Source organism: Castor canadensis, chromosome X, assembly GCF_047511655.1.
Source record: "Castor canadensis chromosome X, mCasCan1.hap1v2, whole genome shotgun sequence".
Classification (NCBI taxonomy): Eukaryota; Metazoa; Chordata; class Mammalia; order Rodentia; family Castoridae; genus Castor; species Castor canadensis.
In genome coordinates this window covers 69,195,357-69,216,752 of record NC_133405.1, presented here as the reverse complement: position 1 = coordinate 69,216,752, position 21,396 = coordinate 69,195,357, and the positions used below count along the sequence as shown (strand labels likewise).

At 36.5% G+C, this 21,396-nt stretch overlaps 1 protein-coding gene across 5 annotated transcripts in view; it reads right to left on the bottom strand.

Annotated features, from left to right (window-relative positions):
* Rps6ka6 (ribosomal protein S6 kinase A6) overlaps positions 1-21,396 on the bottom strand; it is a 190,545-nt gene that overhangs the window by 151,772 nt on the left and 17,377 nt on the right. The window contains exons 1-2 of one of the 5 annotated variants that reach the window (XM_074064386.1): positions 9,235-9,332; positions 8,739-8,850 (exon numbers count right to left, since the gene is read on the bottom strand). The exons of 1 other annotated variant lie outside the window; for it this stretch is intronic. In XM_074064386.1, coding sequence (XP_073920487.1) covers positions 8,739-8,822 — 84 coding nt within the window. In that variant the 5' untranslated portion in view covers positions 8,823-8,850; positions 9,235-9,332. Of the gene's footprint in view, positions 1-7,014; positions 8,128-8,738; positions 9,136-9,234; positions 9,365-21,396 lie in introns of those variants that run through there. 3 more of the 5 variants (XM_074064387.1, XM_074064385.1, XM_074064389.1) reach the window with 3 other exon arrangements.

The following is a 21,396-nucleotide window of genomic DNA, read 5'->3' as shown; positions in this document are numbered from 1 at the left end:
CCTTGAGGTTACCTTATTTTTAGAAAGCTAATTAATGAACTACAAAGAAAATATACTACAGAATTTGTCTTTCAAAAAATAACCATTCTCTAAACTCTAATATAAAGACTACATGAATGTTATTAATACCATATACCTAAACGCTAAGTGCAATTCTAAAGTTCCATAAATCTAATTCATTAAAATTATTGGGAAACCACACATAATGTAATGAAATGATTTCTGAGCAATGCAAAAGAAATTCAATGGAGAATAGTCCTTTTTTAGCAAATGGTACAAGAATAACTGGATATTCATATGGAAAAAGTACACATCAACCCATACTTCCACCATATGCAAAAATTAACTGGAAATAGACCAAAGTCCTAAATTAACGCATGCAACTTAAAAACTTCTAGAAGAAAACAGAAAATGTTCGCAACATTGGAAATAGGCAAAAACTTCTTGGTATAACACCAAAAGCAAGATTCATAAAAGAAAAAAAGTGATAAACTAGATTTCATGGAAATTAAAAATTCTGTACTCTTCATTAAGAAAATGAAAATGTAAGCCACAAAATGGGAGAAAAAGACTATAAATCAATATCTGACACAGGATCTGTATCCAGAAATCTCAAAACTCAGTAAGAAAACAAACAACCTTTTGAAAAGACAACTCACCAGAGAAAATATATGGATGGCAAATAAGCTATGAAAAACTACTGTAATTAGGGAAATGCAAGTTAAAAATCACGATTCAATACCACTACCTATTAGAATTCAATACCTATTAAAATGTCTAAACTTTTTTTTACTTTTATCTGAGAATACCAAGCACTGGCAAGAATACAGAGAAAATGGAACTCTCATACAGCAATTTCACTCATGAGTAGTTATGTTCAAATCAACATCTGCATGCAAATTTGTATAAAGAATTTATTTATAATTGCCCCAAACTGGTAACGATGCAAATGTCCTTGGAATAATGCATGGATAAACCAATTGCATTGAATCCAAATAACAGAATACTGCACAATAATGAAAAAAGAACTGATACATGCAACATGAGCAAGGACCAAATTAAATCAAATTAGTATTACTTATAGACTGATGTTGCTAAATGAGCTTGTCTTTTATAAAAATCCATATTTACCTTCCTTAAAAGGTTCTGTAGGTACTCGTTTATTCTAAACTAATTGTACTATATGTGATAAACATAATGTTTGATGATTGTGCCAAAAGGTTGAGAGCTGTTCCTCTGCATCTGTAAAATATAGTATAAAATCAATACAAATTTATACGTATGTTCTGTCATTCCAATATGTACCTACTAATCAATATGTGGTTTTCTGTATATGCTTACATAAGTTTGAAATTAATTGTTTCTGATAGCATTCATTTATTCATTGCAGCTATTCCAGATGAACAATCATGAATGCAAAGGAATTTTATCAACTCAGACCTAATGACTTATTTTTCTTATTTCTTGAATTTTGGATATTCTCAATTAGTACAAATCCTTCATCACATACCCCAAATCCCTCTCACAATGCTACATTTAAGAAAAAATTTAAAAATATATAAATGGGCAGGTCTGTAAAGCTGATCGTGACCTTTTTAAAAAAAATTTTCTCAAACAAACCAGTTGAACATATTTATGTGAATCTATTTCTGGTTCTGGGTTCCTTATTCTGTTCTACCAATCTATGTGCCTATCCTGGCATCAATAATAGATTGCCTTAATTATTGCAGTTATATGATGAAACTTAACATCCATTAGAGTGACCACTTACATTTATTCCTTTTTTCAAAATTGTCTGAGCCTCTAGGTCCTATACTTTTGCATACAGAGTAAATTTGTCCATGTCTTGAGAAAAACATGATTGCTGGGATGTTGACATTTATTTAAACTGAGTAGACATGCATAGCTATTTAATCAACAAACCTGACTGATAATCTGATATGGCTGCCAGCAACTTGTCTATATCTTCTGCTTATCTTCAATATTGCTTTCTAGGGGAGATACCAATGTACAGAGAAAAAGGCATGAATTGAAAACATTCTAGGCTCAAATTCTAGATGCTCCTCCCACTGCTTTGCATCACTTTCATTTATTAAGAGCAAATAAAACTGAATGACTTAATCTATATGAAGCATCTAATAATGTCTGGCACATAGTATATGCTTAATAAATGCCATATCGCTTTCTCCCTTGATTTTTCACTACATCTGAGAGAGAATGGATCCCGATGCCTTTTGGGCTAAGAACATACAGTGTTAAGATTGCTAAATTTCCTTTTAAAGTTTATTCCTAATCACTTATATGAGAAGGAGAAGAGTTCTACAGCAATGATAACAATGTATGGCCTTTATAATTTTTGTTTAGAGATTTAATGGAATATTTGTTATTCAGAAGTGTCACTATTGTCATACTTAATTAATAAGGTACATCAGTGGTATGGCCTGGATATGAAACATGCCCTAAAGGCCATGTGTTTAAAGATTTGATTACCAGCTGATGGCATTATTGGGAGGTGGTGGAACCTTTAGGAGGTGGTGGAACATTTATGAGGTGAAGCCTAGTTGGAGAAGTAGTAGGTCACTGGGGCATGCCCTTGAAAGATATACCTTGTCTCCAGCCCTTTCTTCCCCTTTCTCTAGATGCCAGGATGTAAACTGCTTTGTACCACCACACCCTCCCCACCATGATGTCCTGCCTTGCCACAGGCCTACAGCAATGAGGCCAAGCAACTGTGGACTAAACTTTGAAACTGAAAGCCAAAATAAACCCTTTCCCCTTTTAAATTGTTTTCTCAGGCATTTTATCACAGTGACAGCTGACTAACACAACCTTCTAATTACTTGCCTAAACTATACCAAGATCAGTTAGGACACTAAAATTTTGTATTCTTAGCAAAAAAATAAATTACTCAAAAGTACACAGCAAGATTATACAAGACAGTTCAATACCTCCTTTGGCCCCAGTCAGATCATAAAACACACAGAGAAACATCGTAATTCACAGTAAATTTATTTTCCTAATTGCCAGCTTAGGAACTGGTATTTTTTTATTGGATAATGAGAACTATGTGACAATTTCTCTTTTTACTTTGTCACAGAGCTGTGGTTTGTTTTTTTTACACTGGCTGTATATCATATGAGGAATGGTGCTCAGGCTCCAGTCAGTCAGGTTAGCTGAATGTGAGTACAGCACTGGCACAAGACAATTATTTAAACTCTCAGGGTTGATTTAATATATAGCCAGAGTTTAGAAGAATCAGCCCAAAGAAACCAAGGCAAAGTTTATAATTAAAGTATATTTTTAAGGGCTTAGTAGACTCCTAAAACATGCTTACCTGTGTTCTATCTCACACTCCACCTCTATCCTCTGTCCTTTCCATACATTTTCCATTTTGTTTTCCCTTTTCCTAAATATTAAGAGTTTGTTGTATTGGTCTGTATCTCATACCATCTCAAATAATTTGTGAAATAAAGCAAGACATTAAGTAACACACTCACACTCTCTCTCTCTCTCTCTCTCTCTCTCTCTCTCTCTCTCTCTCTCTCACACACACACACACACACAGCAGAAACTACTTCAAATGTACAAATACAGATTAAAACATAGCAATAAAATCAGTTGCACAGAATGCCTTTAGGGCAATTCAGAAAATATTTCTATTATGTACAAAAGCCAGACCAAGTTTAGATCTTAAATCTCTTCCCTGTACAACTCTTTTCCCACCTAAAAACAAAATAAAACACACAATGAAAGAAACTATTAACAAGAATAGTAAATAATTCTTGGAATTCTGACCAAGTACTAAAAGGCTTACCTCAAAATTCCATGTGCTTACCAAATCTTGTGAATTGCTGCTAAATACAATGATAGCACCAATCAAGAAAGCAATCACAGGAAGGAAAACTATCTTGACTTCTTCCTCAAAATTACAGGTGGAAAAAAGACCAAGTGTGGTAGTACTGAAATAATATGGTACAAGAAAATAACTGCACCATTGGCAGGCCCTATTAAGGAATAGCAAGGTAATGATTAGTACTCTTGATGAACTAACGAAGGTAGGGAAATACAGAGGCCCTACCCTAGAGGAACTGACCTGAATATTACCAGATCAGATTGGTTTTTAAAAAGATATACTTGGAAAAACTAGGAAGTTACCTTTGTGTGTGTGTGGTGGTGGGGGGTATTAGAGTCCTCTGATAGTTCTCCTTGTCAATTCCATATAACCCTGATTAAGAAATATGAATGTCCCTACTTTCTTTTCCACATTCCAAAAGAAGCACTGGTCACTCTACAGAACAGCATTCTGGAGCCAAGGCTATTGACTATCTAGGATGAGTATCAATGAAACAAGAATTATAGGTCAAAGGCCTATTTAAAAAGCATGAAAAAATTTAGCAGTAATAAGTGCATTTGCCTTTAGTAGTAAAGATTTTAAGTATGACAAGCACGATCAGAAATCTTTAGATTGATCTGCTATTGTTCAAGACAGAATTAGAGAGGGAGAAAGTTCACTTTGGTTTTCTATTGCCCTATGCTGCAAAGATCTATTTATCTTTGAATTAGTTTAGCGGGTAGCACACATTAAATACCTACTATCAGGCTCCTAATCTCAGTTGTTTTATTCTTTCCCCCTTATTCCCCAACATCTATTAAGTTATTAAATTCTAGATATTCTACTTCTGCTAGATCTCTCCCATCAATCAACTTTCTACCCCTTCAGTCCTAGTTTAAAAATCTCAATAGTACTTCTACTAATACAATAGTCTCCTAGCTGATATTCCCCATCTTCAGTATCTTCCCTATTCCAATCACTCCTCCACACTACTATCAGTTATTTTTCAAAACACAAATGTGAAGTCATTCATATCCTCAAAAACCTTCAAAGTCTCTCATTTACAAAATAAAACTGAACTCAAACTGGCTTTAAAAGCCTGGTACAATCAGGGCCTAACCTACATTTAATACATTCCCTACCTCATCTCATAACATATTCCCACTATTATGCCACAGACTTATATCCTAGTAAAATTAGATCTCTCCTCCTTTCCAGAAAAACTATGATTTTGTTTATATTGTCCCCCATCTATCTGAAACATGTTCCTTTCATCTTTGTGAAGAAATTACCACTCTATAACACCCTAATCAAATTCCATCTACTTCATCATGCCTTACCAGATCCATATCTAAATAACTACTATCCCTCCCCAATTGGTGATGGGCCTGTGCCTTTTATAATAATAATTTCCACACATCCCTGTCTTACCCATATGAATTTAAGTCTGTGGGCACAGAGTGGGACTGATGGTGACGTATCTTTAGGTACTTCACATTACATTATGAACCTCATTGTCTGTACTCAATAGACACTTGATGAATTAAACCAACTCCTACTATTCCTACTATGACAAGTTCTGAATAGAAAAAACAACAGTTACATATCAACACCTTATTAGTCAGCTGTAATAATAAAATCACTTGCCTCTTCCTATCCCTCAAAGTGTTTCTAAATATAACCTCAAATTTTATCCCTGACTCACCCTACCTGTGATTATAAATACGCAGAGTGAGAGCTTCAATACAGCTAGACAAAATGATCAAATTTAGGAATAAGGTCTTTAAAAACCTTCTCACAGTAGGGAAGGTTGGGGCTATGGTTATGGCTATCTAAATCCCCAAGTTTTCAATGTAAGTGGGAAAAGAGAGGGAACTATTATGTACTGGATATCTAGTATGTACAAGACATCTTACTAAGTGTATTAATAAACCAGCACTGCATTTCTTTCCATAACAAATTTTGAAAAGTTGGCTTTTCTTCCATTTACAGATGAAGAAACTAATGCTCAGATTGCTGAGGTAATCTGCATTGGATCACACAGCTACTTATGAGGTAGAAAGAGGGTTGGAACATATGTTGATCTGCCTCCAAAGCTCTTTTTTTCTTCACTATTACAACAAGGTCTCATAAAAATTTAGTAAAACTTGCAATTTTCCCAGTAGTTGGTATCCTGGATAAATTTCCAAAGCCTGAAGCTTTAATCTCAAACTATTTTTATCGGTGAATTGTATTATTCCCAAAACTAACTTCCTTAAACAAAAGCAGCACTGATAAGTATATAAAAGTACCAGTTTTAATACAGAATTATATGATATTCAATTTGAAAACTATGTAATTGACTCCTCCAGAAGGGGAGTACTCCCTCATCACAAACTACTGAAAACCATAATGTTCATGGTACTAATTCATGAAAAGTTCATGTAACTCAAACAGGCTGTTCTTTTTGACCCTTGGCCAGGAATGACCAATACCCATCCCTTCTCAAGTAACACCTCTCCCCTGATCCTGACAAAATCCAGGCAAGAACTAAAATTGTGGCTGCCTGCAATGTGATGCCCTTTGAAGTTTTTCTTGTGGGAAAACATATTAAAGAGTCTCAGCAACGAATTTATACAGTTTTGAATGGCAATTCAAAGGCTATCAAATGCCCATATAAGCAAGACAGGTACTGAAAAAGACTACAAAATATATGACTATAATCTCTAATCTTATCAGGATGCAACACACAGAAATTATTTCTATTGACATTAAAATTGACCAATTCTTGCCTACATTTAAGAATTCTAGCATGCATATATACACGTACATAATATGTGTATACATATATAATATACAATATACACATATAACATACAATATAAATACTTTAGTCCTAAAAACTATCATAATTGAGGGTTGTAAAGTTCATAAAATGCTAGCATTTCTAAATAAATATTATCAAACATGTAACTAAAATAAATATAAATTCTGAGAAGTAAAATTGTTTCCTTTTTATGAACAGAATATTATTAAAAACAAACAAAAACTCTTCTAAGTACTTAGTGGGTCTGTTGAAATGTAGCATTAAATTTTCATCTAGAATATTTTTAATTAAATCAATCATTTGCAGGGTTAAATCTAACCAACCGTATCTGTTTCAGAAAAAAAAGAAAGCAGAAATACTATCTTCGCCACATTACCTTCACCTGTTCTTTTACTTCACAGGGATTAACAATTTCCACTTGAGTATTTTTCCAAATTGCTGAGGTAGAGAGACCCATTGTTAAAGCTCTACATTACCTAAAACATACTGCAAATAATACAAAAACCACATATGGTAATTACAATTTAAAACATACTACATACAAAGTTATGTACATACAAAATAATAAAATAGTCAACATGCAAAAAGATTCCCACCTCCCCTTTCATCATTATATTAAAGCATTTACTTTTTTTATAAACTAAATGCCTAAGACTATCTCAACAGATTATATACATGAAACAAAATTCCTCTCCCCTTGAATAGTCTTGCTAGAGCAGTTACACTCCCACATTTCAAAAAGAAAATAACCCCTTTTCATTTATCCTGTTCTTAAGAGATGTAGAAAATTAAAATGTATTTTGGAATTGCTTGGTTTACTAATGAACTATTTCCTATGAGTATAGAAGGATGAAACTGCTGAACTTATTTCTACTGCATTTCTTGTTACATATTATTGTAACATATAATCTAACCCCGGTTTAGATTTTTAAAGAAAGAAAAAAGAACAAGATAGTCATACAACATTTCAGTGTATTTCTAAACATGGAGCACATGCTTGAAGACAAAGTTGCACCCTTTAGATGTAGAGGATTGTTAAGTCTTACCTCAAAATATCCTATCGTGAATCACTTTGTCATTCATCAACTATTTTAGGAGATGTATGGTGGTCTCCTCTGGAGTAGTTGGTGATTAAGTGACCAGAAAAGCATCCGACTTTCTAACACAATCGACACGTTTTTGTGTTTAAATGCAGCCAGCTTTTTCTAACAACGAAGTACCTGTACACATCTAAGTTCTCAAGGCACAGCTGACCACAGTCCACTTTCAGAGGATGAGCGGGAAAAGAGGACGACAAAAGCCTTACTAAAGACTCGTCTTATAAAGGCTGGGGTTTACTTCGCGGCTTCTTTTACCGACCAACCAAGCTGAGATTGCGATTGGGGAAAGGTGAAGGGGCAGAGAAAAAGGGCAGAATAAATTAGACCTAAGCGGAGGCAGCAGAACATCACATGAGTGTAGGTAAATCTGGCCGTCAGTTCATCTCCACTTGGGGTGTTAACCAAAAAAAAAAAAAATTATATATATATATATATATATATATATATATATATATATATATATATATATTTATGTCACAAAGAAACGAGAAAGCTACTACCATAGGAACATTTGTTCCTAATAGTAAACGTCCCCAGAGTTACTTGGTCACCTTGGTGTGTTTTTGTTGCGCTGGGTTCCTAAAGCGCCCAGGGTTTAGCAGGAGCTGTAAGTCTGCAGCTGTGCCCCAAACTGTTTGCAAGCAAACCCCGTGCGGTGGAGAAAGAGGGACGCGCGGAGTTAGGACGCCCCGCGCATTCCCCAGTCCCACTTCGGGTTGGAAAGTGAAGAAACTTAAGTTACAAAAACTCCAGCGTGGCCCGCGAGTCCGGTGTTCTGGAGGCCAACACCCCGCCAGGGCTGTACTCTCTGCAAGCTAAAGACACCTCATTCCCGCCCGCTCCCCAGCGAAAACACAGTTGGGGCAGCGCGTGCTCCGCTGCCTGGCAGCCTCAAGGGGCTTGCCCTGACACCCTGCTCCCATGCCCTTTCTCGCCCTGAGCCAGGGTCCTGCGGGAGGAAGGGTTGTGGGGTCTAGCCTGTCTTGGCCACTACACTAACCTCGCCACTGCTCGCGCCGCCGCCACCGCCGAAAACTTCCATTTCTTGGTCCCAAGGCTCCTCCTGAGGACCGAACGGTAGCATCGCCCCTTCAGGAGCACTCGAACAGGAGCTGCCAACCGCCAGCGCGGCCACACATCCCGTCAGTTGAACTGGCCCGCTGCTGCTGCTGCCTCTGCCGCCACCGCCACCACCACCACCGCCACCCCCCCAGCCCCGCCTTCAGCGCATTGGACTGCCCTCACCGCTAGGTCCCTCAGAGGTTGGGAGCTGGGGGGGGGTCTCCGCCGCCCGCTGCTGCTCCCATAGAAAAGACAACTCTGTGCTGCCTCTCTTTGAGCTAACGCTCGGCTCTTGCCCACCACTGCCACTGCAGCGACGGTCGCTCAGCTGTGACTCCCCCCCGCCACACACACACACACACCCGCCCATCTACTACCCGGCTTCCTAGGGCCCCCTCCCCGCTCCGTCAATATGGCGGCAGCGGCGGCGTTACCTGTGCAACGCGTGGAACCCCCCAAGGCGGCGGCACAGCGGCGTCACCCAAACGTCAATGGTGGTTTCCTAGCCTGGGGTGAAGGGGGGTGGGAAAGAGGGGCGGGGTGGATGCGGGGGAACGCGTGTTGGGGGTGGGACGAAGGGGAGGGGGACGTGCTGGGCGGGGGAGGCGGGCGAAGAGTAGTAAAAGCCACTGGTAGTGCCTGGTAAACCTGCCCACTGCACAGAGCATGCGCGACGCTCTTCACACATGCTCAGCAGGCCCTCTCAAGATTACTGAGCTGCCTTGCTAGCGGGAGGATTCCCAAAAATAATGAGGGAACTGGGTGACTCTCCCCAGCGCCTGATGAGCCAGTACCGGGTAAGGACTCCTGGAATATTTGCTTGTTGGGCTCAGGAAAAACAGGTGTCCTAATTGCCGAACCACGCCTATTTCGGTACTTAGTAACAAATACTAGGGCGGGGATTTTAGTCCATTAGATGTTAGCCTCCAGAAGCTAGAGGCAGGAAAAAAAATCCACTTAAAAGAAATTAGTATACCTGCCCCCACCTTGTCCCTCTCAAGATGGTTGTCCATAGACTACTGATGACACAGTGGTTCTACTGTACACACACACACAAACGTGTATGCTACTTATTGCACTCTACTTAGGGCATTAAAGGCAGGGTATCTGATACTAACCACTCCTACACCCAACCTGAAAATAATGGATCTGTAGTGAAAATAATTATAAATGTTCTGCCTTCTCCAAATCCGGCTTTACTGCTTTACCACTCTAGGCTATGCACTGTACTGAGCACTAACCGTATAGCAGACATAGAGTTCGGTCTCACACAATGGGTGGATGATCAAAATCCTTCTCGTTAAAAGTTGAGAACTCAAAGTGAAAAGGTTATTCCACCTTTGACACTTCCAGGAGTCTTAAAAACACAACTGTTACAGTAGCTAAACCGGCTCACTAGTTCAGAGAGATCTGCATAAAACTCACATCACCTGTTTTCTCTTTCTTCACCTAGAGCTGTTGTGAAGCTGAACTATGCCGTCCATTTATTTCACCATCTGGCATTGAATGCTAAGGAAGCAAAGCAAGCCAAGGAGATTAGCAGTGAATTACAAACAAGGATCACTAACAGTGCCCTCCCACTTATTCTACTTAGAACCCAGAGAGATGGTGCACTTTAGGGATATAATTGTACAAAAAAAAGAACGTTTTGAAAATAATGGGCACATGGGACTTGAAAATATGTGCATATATGCAAATAAATTTAAGTTTGGCTGAACTGACAGTGTTCTTAATGAAAGCCAAGGCTTTTGAGCTGTGGGTATCATTCCCCCTTGCTTACTCAATTTTTAGTTTGGGAACTCTCCTTCCTCTTTTCCAAATCATCTGCTTTTTTCCTCCTCTTGAACCCCATCAGCAAAAGCATGCTGTTATTGGCTTCAACTTGCTTAATTACTTAGTATTTGATGCACTTTGTGACTCCCTCTTTAAATCTCTGCTTCACTTAGTCTCTAAAACAAAACAGTGTGCATTTTCCTCCTACATCATGGGCAAATTCTTCTCAATCTCTTTTGCTGGATCACCCCTCATCTTCCCAATCTCTGACTGTTGGAATTTCAGTACTTAGTCCTGGACCTCTACATTCCCCTAGTTATTCTCATTTATCATCCAGAACTATGGTTGAAATCCCATATGTTTTCTGAGGATGTCTAAAATTATCTCCATTCATAAACTCTTAAAGTCAAGGCTTCTACATGCAACTCTCTACTCAATATCTGTACTTGGATATCTAATACAGGTTTCAAATTCAGCTTATTCAAAACTGAACTCACTTGACCCCACCAACCTGTTCCTCCCGTAGACTTTTCTGGGGTAATTAATGACCTCCACTATCTACCTAGTTTGTTGCTCATATCGCATTTCAGAGCATCCTTTTATGACCATCCTATCTATAACACCATCCTCATCACTCTGCAGCCTCACCCTGCTTTTAATTCATGATACCAGTGAACATGTGGTATTACTTGTTTAACTGTTCTCCACAGGACCTAGCATAATTTCTAAAATATAATGGAGCTCAACTAATGTTTTCTGAATGAATTTGTCCTTTGCTATTGTCATGTACATTTGATAAATACACTGCATTGCCTCTGTGAAGAAGTTTCCTCAGAGGTCAGGCACAGTGGCTCACACCTGTAATCTCAGCTACTTGGGAGGCAGAGGTCCAGAGGATCACAGTTCAAGGTCAGCTTGGTCAAAAAGTTAGTGAGACCACATTTTAACCAATAAGCTGAGTGTGATGGCACATGCCTGTCATCCCAGCTACTTGGGAGGCATAAATAGGAGCATCAGAATCCAGGCTGGTCCCAAGCAAAAATGCAAGAACCTATTTGAAAAATAACTATAGCAAAAAGGGCTGGAGCATGTAGCTCAAGTGGTTGAGTGCCTGCCTCCCAAGTGTGAGGCACTGAGGTCAAGCCCCAGGACTACCAAGAAGAAGGAGGAGGAAGAGTATGAAGAAGATGGTGCCCTCAGACTGAGTGTATATTAATTTGCTTCATATGTAAAATTTAAACTAGGGCTGGGGTTGTAGTTCAGTGGTAGAATGCATGCTTACTGTGCACAAAGCTCTGGATTCAATCTCCAGGAACAAATAAAATTTAACCTTCATATTTATTAATTCATTCAAGATTCTCTTTAACATATAACCATGCATACAAGTCTCCCATTTTAAAAATTAGCAAAAATCCTTCCTTGACTCTATAGCTTTACTAGACTTCTGTTTCTCACAATTTTCAGAGAGTTAATGAGTCTTTTTGTTTTACATTATCTCAAATATTTTTAAAATCTGCTTTGTCCCTATTGCCATTGTCTCAGATCAACTCTTAGAATGTTTCCTTGAACTAATGATGTACCCTCTTAACTGGTCTTTCTCAGTCTAAATTTCTACTCTCTCTTGCATGAGAATCCATTCTCCCCACTGTCATCCCAACAATCAAAATTCTTGAAATATTCTCCATTGTCTCCAGTAAAATATCCAAATTCCCTAGCTGTGAATGCAAATGTTTTTGCCATCTGGCTTCAATCTTTCCAGCTTCATCTTCACTACCTACCACCACATACTCTAATGAAATCTATGCACATGTTATTGCTTCTTCCATTTCCCAGGCATCCTTATGCAATTTAGTCTTAATAACAATCAATACTAACAACTACTATTTATTAAAAGTCTACTATTCTCTAGTTACATGCATTCATGAATTCATTTTGCCTTCATAACAATTTCTAAAATGTATTTTTATATTTTATAGATAAGGAAGCAAACCATGGGAAAGTATCCATTATTTTCTCTAAGATCTCTCATAGCTATTAAATGGAAAATCTATAATTAAAACCAAGTCTAATTAATGCCAAATTTTCTACTTCACTCTGATGGTCTCCAAGGCTTCTCTGATCTTACCTTTCCTTCCCCTTCCTTGTACTAATATACTGCAGAAAATTTAGTCACCCATTCCTCTATACTTACATAAAATGTTATCCATATCATTATTTCATTTCTTTATAACCTTTCCTTACCAGAAAACTGAGCTTTTTGATGTAGTGAATTAACTTATTACACTCTACATTCATAGCAAATGGTCAGTGTTCAATAAATATGTTGGATAGACAAATAACACTTTTTTCACTCTAGCTAAACTTTATGTTAATGCTGTAGGCAGGTATAAAAATGCTTAAGACTTAATTCTGTGAAGCTTAATGCTTATTTTCTGTGTTGACTATGTCAGAGATATCTTCTCTGATTTTAAATTACCAGTAAACAGAGCCTATTAGACATCATTTCTACTAGCTCAGAAACTCTTGAACTATTGATGAAAAATATAGTGATATTTTATTTAAGCATGGAGGGAAGTATCAGTGAAGTATCGAGCTTCTCAGTCTTCCACAAAGTATACATAGCCGAGACTTTCTGCTTTCTCTTCAGTTTGCAGGAAATTTTTAACCTGAAATTTTCTATGTGCTTATGTATCTCTGGATTTCCAACTACTAGAGCACAGCATTAAAAATTACACAACATTTGGCAATGTTGTCATAGTTCTGGATTTGTGTTGCACTCTATCTAGTTTATAAATAATATATTTCATCATAAAAGATGATAATATGTTTTCCACCACCACTAGAGCATGGGTTCTGAGTATTTACAGAACTAGGGAAAGTATGCATTTAAACCTCCACACTGACCATTCTACCCCCTGTGACAAATGGCACACATTAGATGACCACGGTCAGAGATAAAACTGGGTGGTCACATAATTTAAGTGAAAAAAGTTAGCTGACATATCATGGCCTGACTAAGGGGTGTGAAATATGAAGTGAGGGCCTTTGATCAACAGATCACATACCACCCACAGTTCCTACATTGTGGCTCTGGCTTCTAAATGGTTACATATACAAAGTAATGTGTATTTGGTGGCATGATTATAGGGGGAGAAACATGAAGTCTTAGCATGCTTTGCCTGTTTCCCCAAAGATTATTTACCAAATAGTTGGAAAATGTTGAGTAAATACATAACATAAAAAGCACTATTGGAAAAACATTCTAATATCTGATTTTGGAGATGTTCTGGTACAAAAATATGAGATTCATATACAGAAACATGGAATTTTTAAGCAAACTATTAATAAGTACTCTGTTATTATCATTAAGTAATATCTTAGAAGTTTCAGAGCACTTTCATTCTCTAAGAATGCTGGCTAATATTGTGCCCCTACAAATCAATTGCTACAAGGCAAGTAACTCACACATACTTGTGAAATGTAAGCTCACTGTTGCCTGTATGTTGAAATGAGTAAGATTAAGCAAAAAACAATGATAAATATAATAATTAATAGTTTTTCTTCTTTGGACAGTAGCTAGAGTTTATATAATATGTAGAAAGTAAAATTCCTTAATATTACAGAGGGGAGGAGTATTAAACATTGTAATCTGCTAAAATTTTTATGAAAGGTATATATATTTCATTATTTAGCTAACATTCCAACCTCTTTTCATTCTAGCAATTATATCTGTTACAAAGGAGTACTGCTTTATTATATATAATCAAATTGCCAAACAACAAAAATTTGTTGTATATTTATTTCGAAGTCTTTTTAAATCATATCAAAATATTTGGTTATAAGTGTTATTCTCTGGGGCGGGGTGGGGGAGAGTAGGTCTTAGTAATAATTTTGACAAAATGTTGGAATGATTCATCCTACTAAACAGAAAATGAATACTGAGGGTGATATAAATAAATGTAATAACCACCCATAGTTGAATAAAAGTAGGTATACATTTTGTAAATCAAAGTAATAACACCAGATATGGAAATAATCTGGCTGCATTATCCTTCACAGCATTGTTCAACAAGGTTGAGTCAGCCAATTTGATTGGTTATCCAATATCTCTTCCCTAACACACAATTTTCAATTTGGGTCTCTTCCAAATTTTGAATTTTACTAAGGAGAATTCTTTGTGAGATAAAGACGAAACATTTTTTTGGTTAAGAATATGAGAGTAGCTATGTTACCCTGCCCAAACTTCAAACATACTTCTAAATCTGTAAAACTATAAAAATTATAAGCTTCTGCTTATAGTTTCAGACAGTATTTTGCATTTAATTTGCAAAACTAATATCACTCCAAATCAGACATCTGATTAGAATTCCCACTCCAGAGACCAGGGATGGTGAGATACACTTTTAATCCCAGCACTCAACAGGTATAGGCAGGATTATCATGAGTAGGAGTAAAGCCTGGGCTACATAGAGACTCCAGGCCAGTCATGGCTACATAGCAAGACCCTGTCTCAAAAAACAACAAAAAAAAACCAATTTTTTTGTCATTGAAGTAATGACAAAAGATTTTTTCTGGAACCCGTATTTATAAGCTCACTAGCTCCCCACTGGGATTTAAGGTTTGTAAAAAGGATTTACTTTAAACTGAATCAGTCCAATTCGGACTTAGTTAGTCTTATTAACATCTTACTGTAAGTCATTGGTGAGCAAGCATCAGAATTATCTGCAAACTTGTCAAAACAGATTGCTGAGTCCATCTCCAGAGTTTCTGGTTCAATAAATCTGTGTTGAAGACTGAGCATTTGAAATTCTACCAAGTTAACAGGTGATTTTGAGGTTGCTGATCTGGAGACTACAATGTAAGAAGTGCTTTTCTAAGTTATAATTAGTCAAAGCAAATAAGATATTTTAGAAAATATTTTCGTTCAAAAATTCTGGTTGTTCATTCACATTTGACATCTTTAGAAATTATAGCAAAAATGAATAGACTTTGAAAATAAATGCAAATTTAAACTACAAAGGAATTTACAAAGAAAATTTTATATAAGGTATATATACTATAGTTACTTTAAGATCTCATAATATAAAGAGTTGGCATGCTAATAACAATGCATAATTAATATACATGGCTGAACATAATAAAAGTGCCTTTTTGTTGATGTTTCATTTAGGAATTCAATTGGGAAAATGGGACAGGTTGGACATGTGTATACTAGAGGAGATATATTCAGACTCTAAACAGATGGAGCAAGTGATGGGTAGGTTATTCATGGTTAGGAAGTCAGAGATAAGCAGGGTGACATTAGGGAAATAGGTAAACATTGATGTGGGGAGAGGGTGCCTAGTGGGTTAGAACAACTTCAGGTAGATATAATCTAGTACCCTGGATAGCTCCCTGAAAGAGAATTTGGTTTGAGTCTAAGCCTGGCCTCATTATGCAAGCCTTTTGCTGTTTAGAGTGCAACTTCCTTTCAGAATTCTGAATATTAAAGGAGGCCACATAGTAATATTCAGACTCTCTGGCCAGGAGCAATAGCTCATGCCTCTAATCCCACCTCCTCAGGAGGCAGAGATTGGGTGGATTGCAGTTAGAAGCCAACCCAGGCAAAAAAAGTTAGGAAGACCCCCATCTCAACAAAAAAACCCGGGCATAATGGCATGTTTCTGTCACTGCAGCTACTCTGGAATAGTAAATATGCAGAAGGTAGTCCAGACCAGCTGGGCAAAAATGTGAGACCCTACCTAAAATATAAATAAAGCAAAAAAGGACTGGGGGTGTTCAAGTGGTACAGTGCCTGCCTAGCAAGTGTGAGGCTCTGAGTTGAAATTCTAGTAACATTATGTGTGTGTGTATTTGTACACATATACCTGAATATATATGTATAGATACATATGTTTATATATATCCAGACTATCAGATAAAAGGGGTATATATTTTGGCCTAATTTGGAGCAACATAGAGATGTGTATAATGTCAAGTAGGCAAATGTGAGGTTCCTTAGACAAAACAACTTTTGGAACCAAGTCCAGCTGGTCCTGGTGGTGCATGCCTGTATTCCCAGCATTTGGGAAGCTGAGGCAGTAGGATCATGAGTACAAGACCAGCCTAGGCTACACAGTGAGACCCTGTCTCAAATAAATTAAGTTAAATTAAAATTAAAAGTCTCTTTTTAAAAAGCACATTTGTCCCTCAGTATCCATGGAAGATTGATTCCAGGGCCATCCCCTCTCCAGTTACTAAAATTCATGGTGCTTAAGCCCCTTATATAAAATGGTACAGTACTTGCATATAATTTATGTAAACCTTCCCATGTACTTTAAATCATCTGTAGATTATTTATAATACAATGTAAATTATATATAAATAATCATACTGTATTGCTTTGTGAATAATGACAAAGGGAAAAATGTATATATTTTCAATAGACACAAGTTTTTTTCCAAAAATTTTTTCCTGTAGTCAACTGAATCCATGGATGCAGAACCCAAGAATACAGGGGCACAACTACATTTTAATGATTCAGACTTCATTTGGCTCCTGTATGTGTGTGTGCACTGAGGATTGACTCCAGGGCCTCAAACATACTAAGAAAAAGCTCTACTGCTGAGCTGTATCCTTAGTCCCTAAATGACTCTTTGAGTTCACATCAAATCTAGTTTCAAGATGTTTTCAAATTCAATGTTATACAAAACAATCTTGTAATTCCTTAACATATTCCTATAAAATGCATCCTACATAATCATTTAAAAAATTCAAAGGTAATAGTGCTTCTGTTTAATTTCTCTGCCATTTACACCTTTGAATATTATCTACTATATTTAAGTAGAAAATTAATTAATAAAGATTGAAACATACTATTAATCAGAACTTCAACAATAGTATTTCTTTTCTCATTAATTTTAATCCGTTTGAAGAAAATAAGGTCCTCATAGTTATTAAAACTTAATACCATACCCTAGAAACCATTTTTTGATAATCATGACAAGGAAAATATATCACTAAAACCATGAATACCTTAAATTTAGAAATTTAGCAGACTTTTAAAAATTAAAATAGCAACATTGTAATATATTACAACTATTCACAGGAAGGTATGGCCCTAAAAGACACTAATATGTTTTCTCTCTTCCAGATTTCTCTAATCAAATTCATTTTTAGAAGATATCAACCATAGTTCCACTTTATACTAGGGTGTAGAATGATGGAAAGATTATTGTTTCCTATCAGTAGCAAGAAGTGATAAATAAGCAAGAGAATCATAACATTCCTTTTTTGTAAGTGGCACTGGGGATTGAACCAAGGGCCTCACACATACTAGGCAAGCACTCTGTACCACTGAGCTGTATCTCCAGCCCAACATCTACTTTGCTTTTTTTTGAAGTACTAAGGATTAAACTCAGGGCCTTGCACATGCTAGACCACCACTCTATTATGTTCCCAGCCCTCCATAACATAAACAACCAAGAAGCTTAAGATTCTAAAATGGCAAGCCTTCCTATAACAGAGAGAATGAAAGCATTGGCTCACTTCTAACAATATATAAGAGCAAGAGACATTTTAAAAAGTAGTAAAGAGAATTAAAATTCTTTATTTGTATTAGTGTATATTAATTGTACAAAGGGGTTTCACTGTGATATTTCCATACATGCATACATTGTACTTTGATAAAATTAATCACTTTTATTGTTCTTTATTTTCCCTGCCCCCATATTTTTAAGTTTTGGAATGTTTCATTATGCCATCTTTGTAAATGAACACAATATACTTTGGTATTATTGACTCCCTCATCATTAATGAATTGTTAAAGGTCAGCTGTGTCATAGCATGAGATTAAAGAACTTCTTGGAGCTGCAGAGACAAGGAAAGTTGGTCCCATTCCCAGGCTATTCTTTACAAACTTACATATGCTAAACATGAGAAAGATGGGCAGCAGAACAAAACAGAAAGCCTCCCTGAGCACTTCAGGCCTGGAAGGGGGGAGCTACTGTTGCAAGAAAGGCAAAAATTCGCACAAATACTACTGGGTAGCAGAATGGGAAGGAGGCAGCACACTGTGTTTGTTCCTGCTCCCCAGAAACATGGGGACCCGCTATTGCTCAGGAAAGGTAAAAGCAAAATAACATTTGCTCCTAGGAGAAAGGCAGAAAACAGTCCTAGTCCAAGACAATCAGAGGCTTTCTACCAATGGGGAGGAGCAGCAAACTGTCCTCCTCAGAGGCCTGCCAAAAATATAAAGCAGACTTGGCTGTTAAGGTAGGAAATATCACTGAGAAAACTCCCCACCTAAGAACCAAGGACACAGGGCCTAAGATTGATGCTGAACCAGCAAAATAAAGCAGTACCCTTGTCCTACCACCAAATGCAAAGCAAATTAGCCAAGTATGTCTCATACTGAACAATGAAAAGTTATAAAACTTTTAGAAGAAAACATGGGAAAATGCTTCTGAGTTAAAGTTATAAGTCTTAGGTAAAGAGTCCTTAATAAGACACCAAAGCTATGATCCACTTAAAAAATGATAAATTGTAGCTTATCAAATTTTTAAAAATTTGTTCTACAAAATATCCTGTTAATAGGATGAAAACACAAACCAAACGCTAGGAAAAAATTTGCAAATCATATATCTAAAAAGAAAAAAAAAAGCCTTATAGTCTGGCAGAGTAGCTCAAGTGGTAAGAGTGCCTACCTAGCAAGCAGCAAGCATGAGGTCCTGAGTTCAAACTCCAGTCCACAAGAAAAAAAAAAGCTAAACTCAATGGGAAGAAACCAAACAATCCAATTAGAAAATAGGAAAATACTGCAAAAGACATGTCACCAAATAGAACATATGTATAAGAAGCACATGGAAAGATATTCAACAATGACAACACCACCTGATGGCAAGGAAGAAGAAATTCTTGTTCACTGCTGGTGGGAACTCATACTAGTGCAGCTACTCTGGAAAACTGCTTTTTTTTTTTTAAAGTAAACATACAATCTGACCTAGTAATCACACTTTAGGGTATTTATCTTAGAGAAATAAATCTTATGTTCATGGCAAAAAAACCTATATGCAATTGTTCATAAGTTTTATTTGTAATAGCAAATATCTGGACAAAAGTCAAATATTCTATAATTTCTAAGTGAATAAACATACTGTGGCATATCCATGCAATTGAACACTACTGAGCAATAAAAGAATAAACTACTAATACATGCAATATCTTGGATAGGCATCATGCTGAGTAAAAAAAAGAAAAAACTCAAAAGACAATATATTATACGATTCTGCTTATATTGTTGAAATGACAAAATCTTAGAAATGAAGGAAAGATTAATGGTTGCCAGGAATCAGGGCAAGGGGAAGGATGTGATTATTAAGGAGGAACACAGAGGACTTTTTGAAAACATTCTGTACACAAGTTCTATATCCAAATTGGGCTTTTGGTTACTTAATTCAATTGTGATAAAATTTCATAGAACTCAGCTGGTAGCTTGGCTGAAGAGGTAGAGTGTCTGCCTAGCAAGTGCAAAGTCCTGAGTTCAAATCCTAGCACCATAAAAAAATTCAAAGAACTATGGAGATAGATAGAGAGAGAGAGAGAGAGAGAGAGAGAGAACATCAAACTGATAGAAACCTAAATATGTATTTTAGGGAAGTACAGATGAATGGTACACAAGAAAGGAACAAAAGGGCTGGTGGAGTGGCTCAAGTGGTAGAGTTCCTGCCTAGCAAGCATGAGCTCCTGAGTTCAAACCCCAGTACCACCAAAAAATAAGAAAGAAAAAAAGGAACAAAAAATAAAACCAACTTAGAAGATTCAGCATCCTGCACAATGTTTTACTCTAAAAGAAAAAAAAAGAAAGGAATAAACAGAAAATAAGTAGCATGATATTAGTGCAACAAAATCATTAATTGTAGTAACTGTAAATCATCTAAAACACAAAAACAGATTGGATAAAAAAACAAGGCCAACTATATGCACTCTATAAGAAATCCTTGTAAAATATAAAGACATTGCTTGATTAAAAATATGAAGATAGAGGATATTCCATGAGAAAAGTAATCAAAATACACCTGGAGTGATTACATAATAAACAGAATCAACTTTAAGAGAAACAATGTTAACAGGAATAAAGAGGGGCATTGCATAAAGGTAAAAAAGTTCAATTTACCAAATTCATAAAAGAATCCAAAATGTTGATGTGCATAGCAACAAAACCTTACTAATCATGAAGCAAAAATTGATGGATTTGAAAGAAGAAATCGACAAATCCTCAGCTATAACAGACCAATTCAACATTCCTCTCAAAGAGACCTCACCATTCCTCTCTCAGCAATTAAATGCACAAACACAACAGAAAATCAGTAAAGATAAAGAAGATCTGCATAACTCTTTCAGCCAACTTGAACTGATTGATATTTATAAAATACTCTAACCAACATCAGAACAACAGATGCTTTTCTAGCATGCATTGAATATTCACAAAAATGATCAAATCCTAGGTCATAAACCAAATCTTAACCATTTAAAATATTTGAAATCATACAAAGTATGTTCTTGGACCACAATGGAATTAAACTTGAAATCAGTGCCTGAATGATATCCTGAAAATCTCCAAATATTTGGAAATTTACAAAAACCCTTTTCAAAATCCAATGATTAGAGATGAAGTCACAAATAAAAATTTAAAATATCTCACAAATAAAAATTACAAGGATGACTTCAGATGTAGATGTAGCTCAGTGATAAAGTTCATACACAGCATGTATAAGGCCCTGGATTCAACCCTCAGTACCTTAAAAAATAAAAAAGAAAGGAACTCATCAATATTAGAAGGGTTC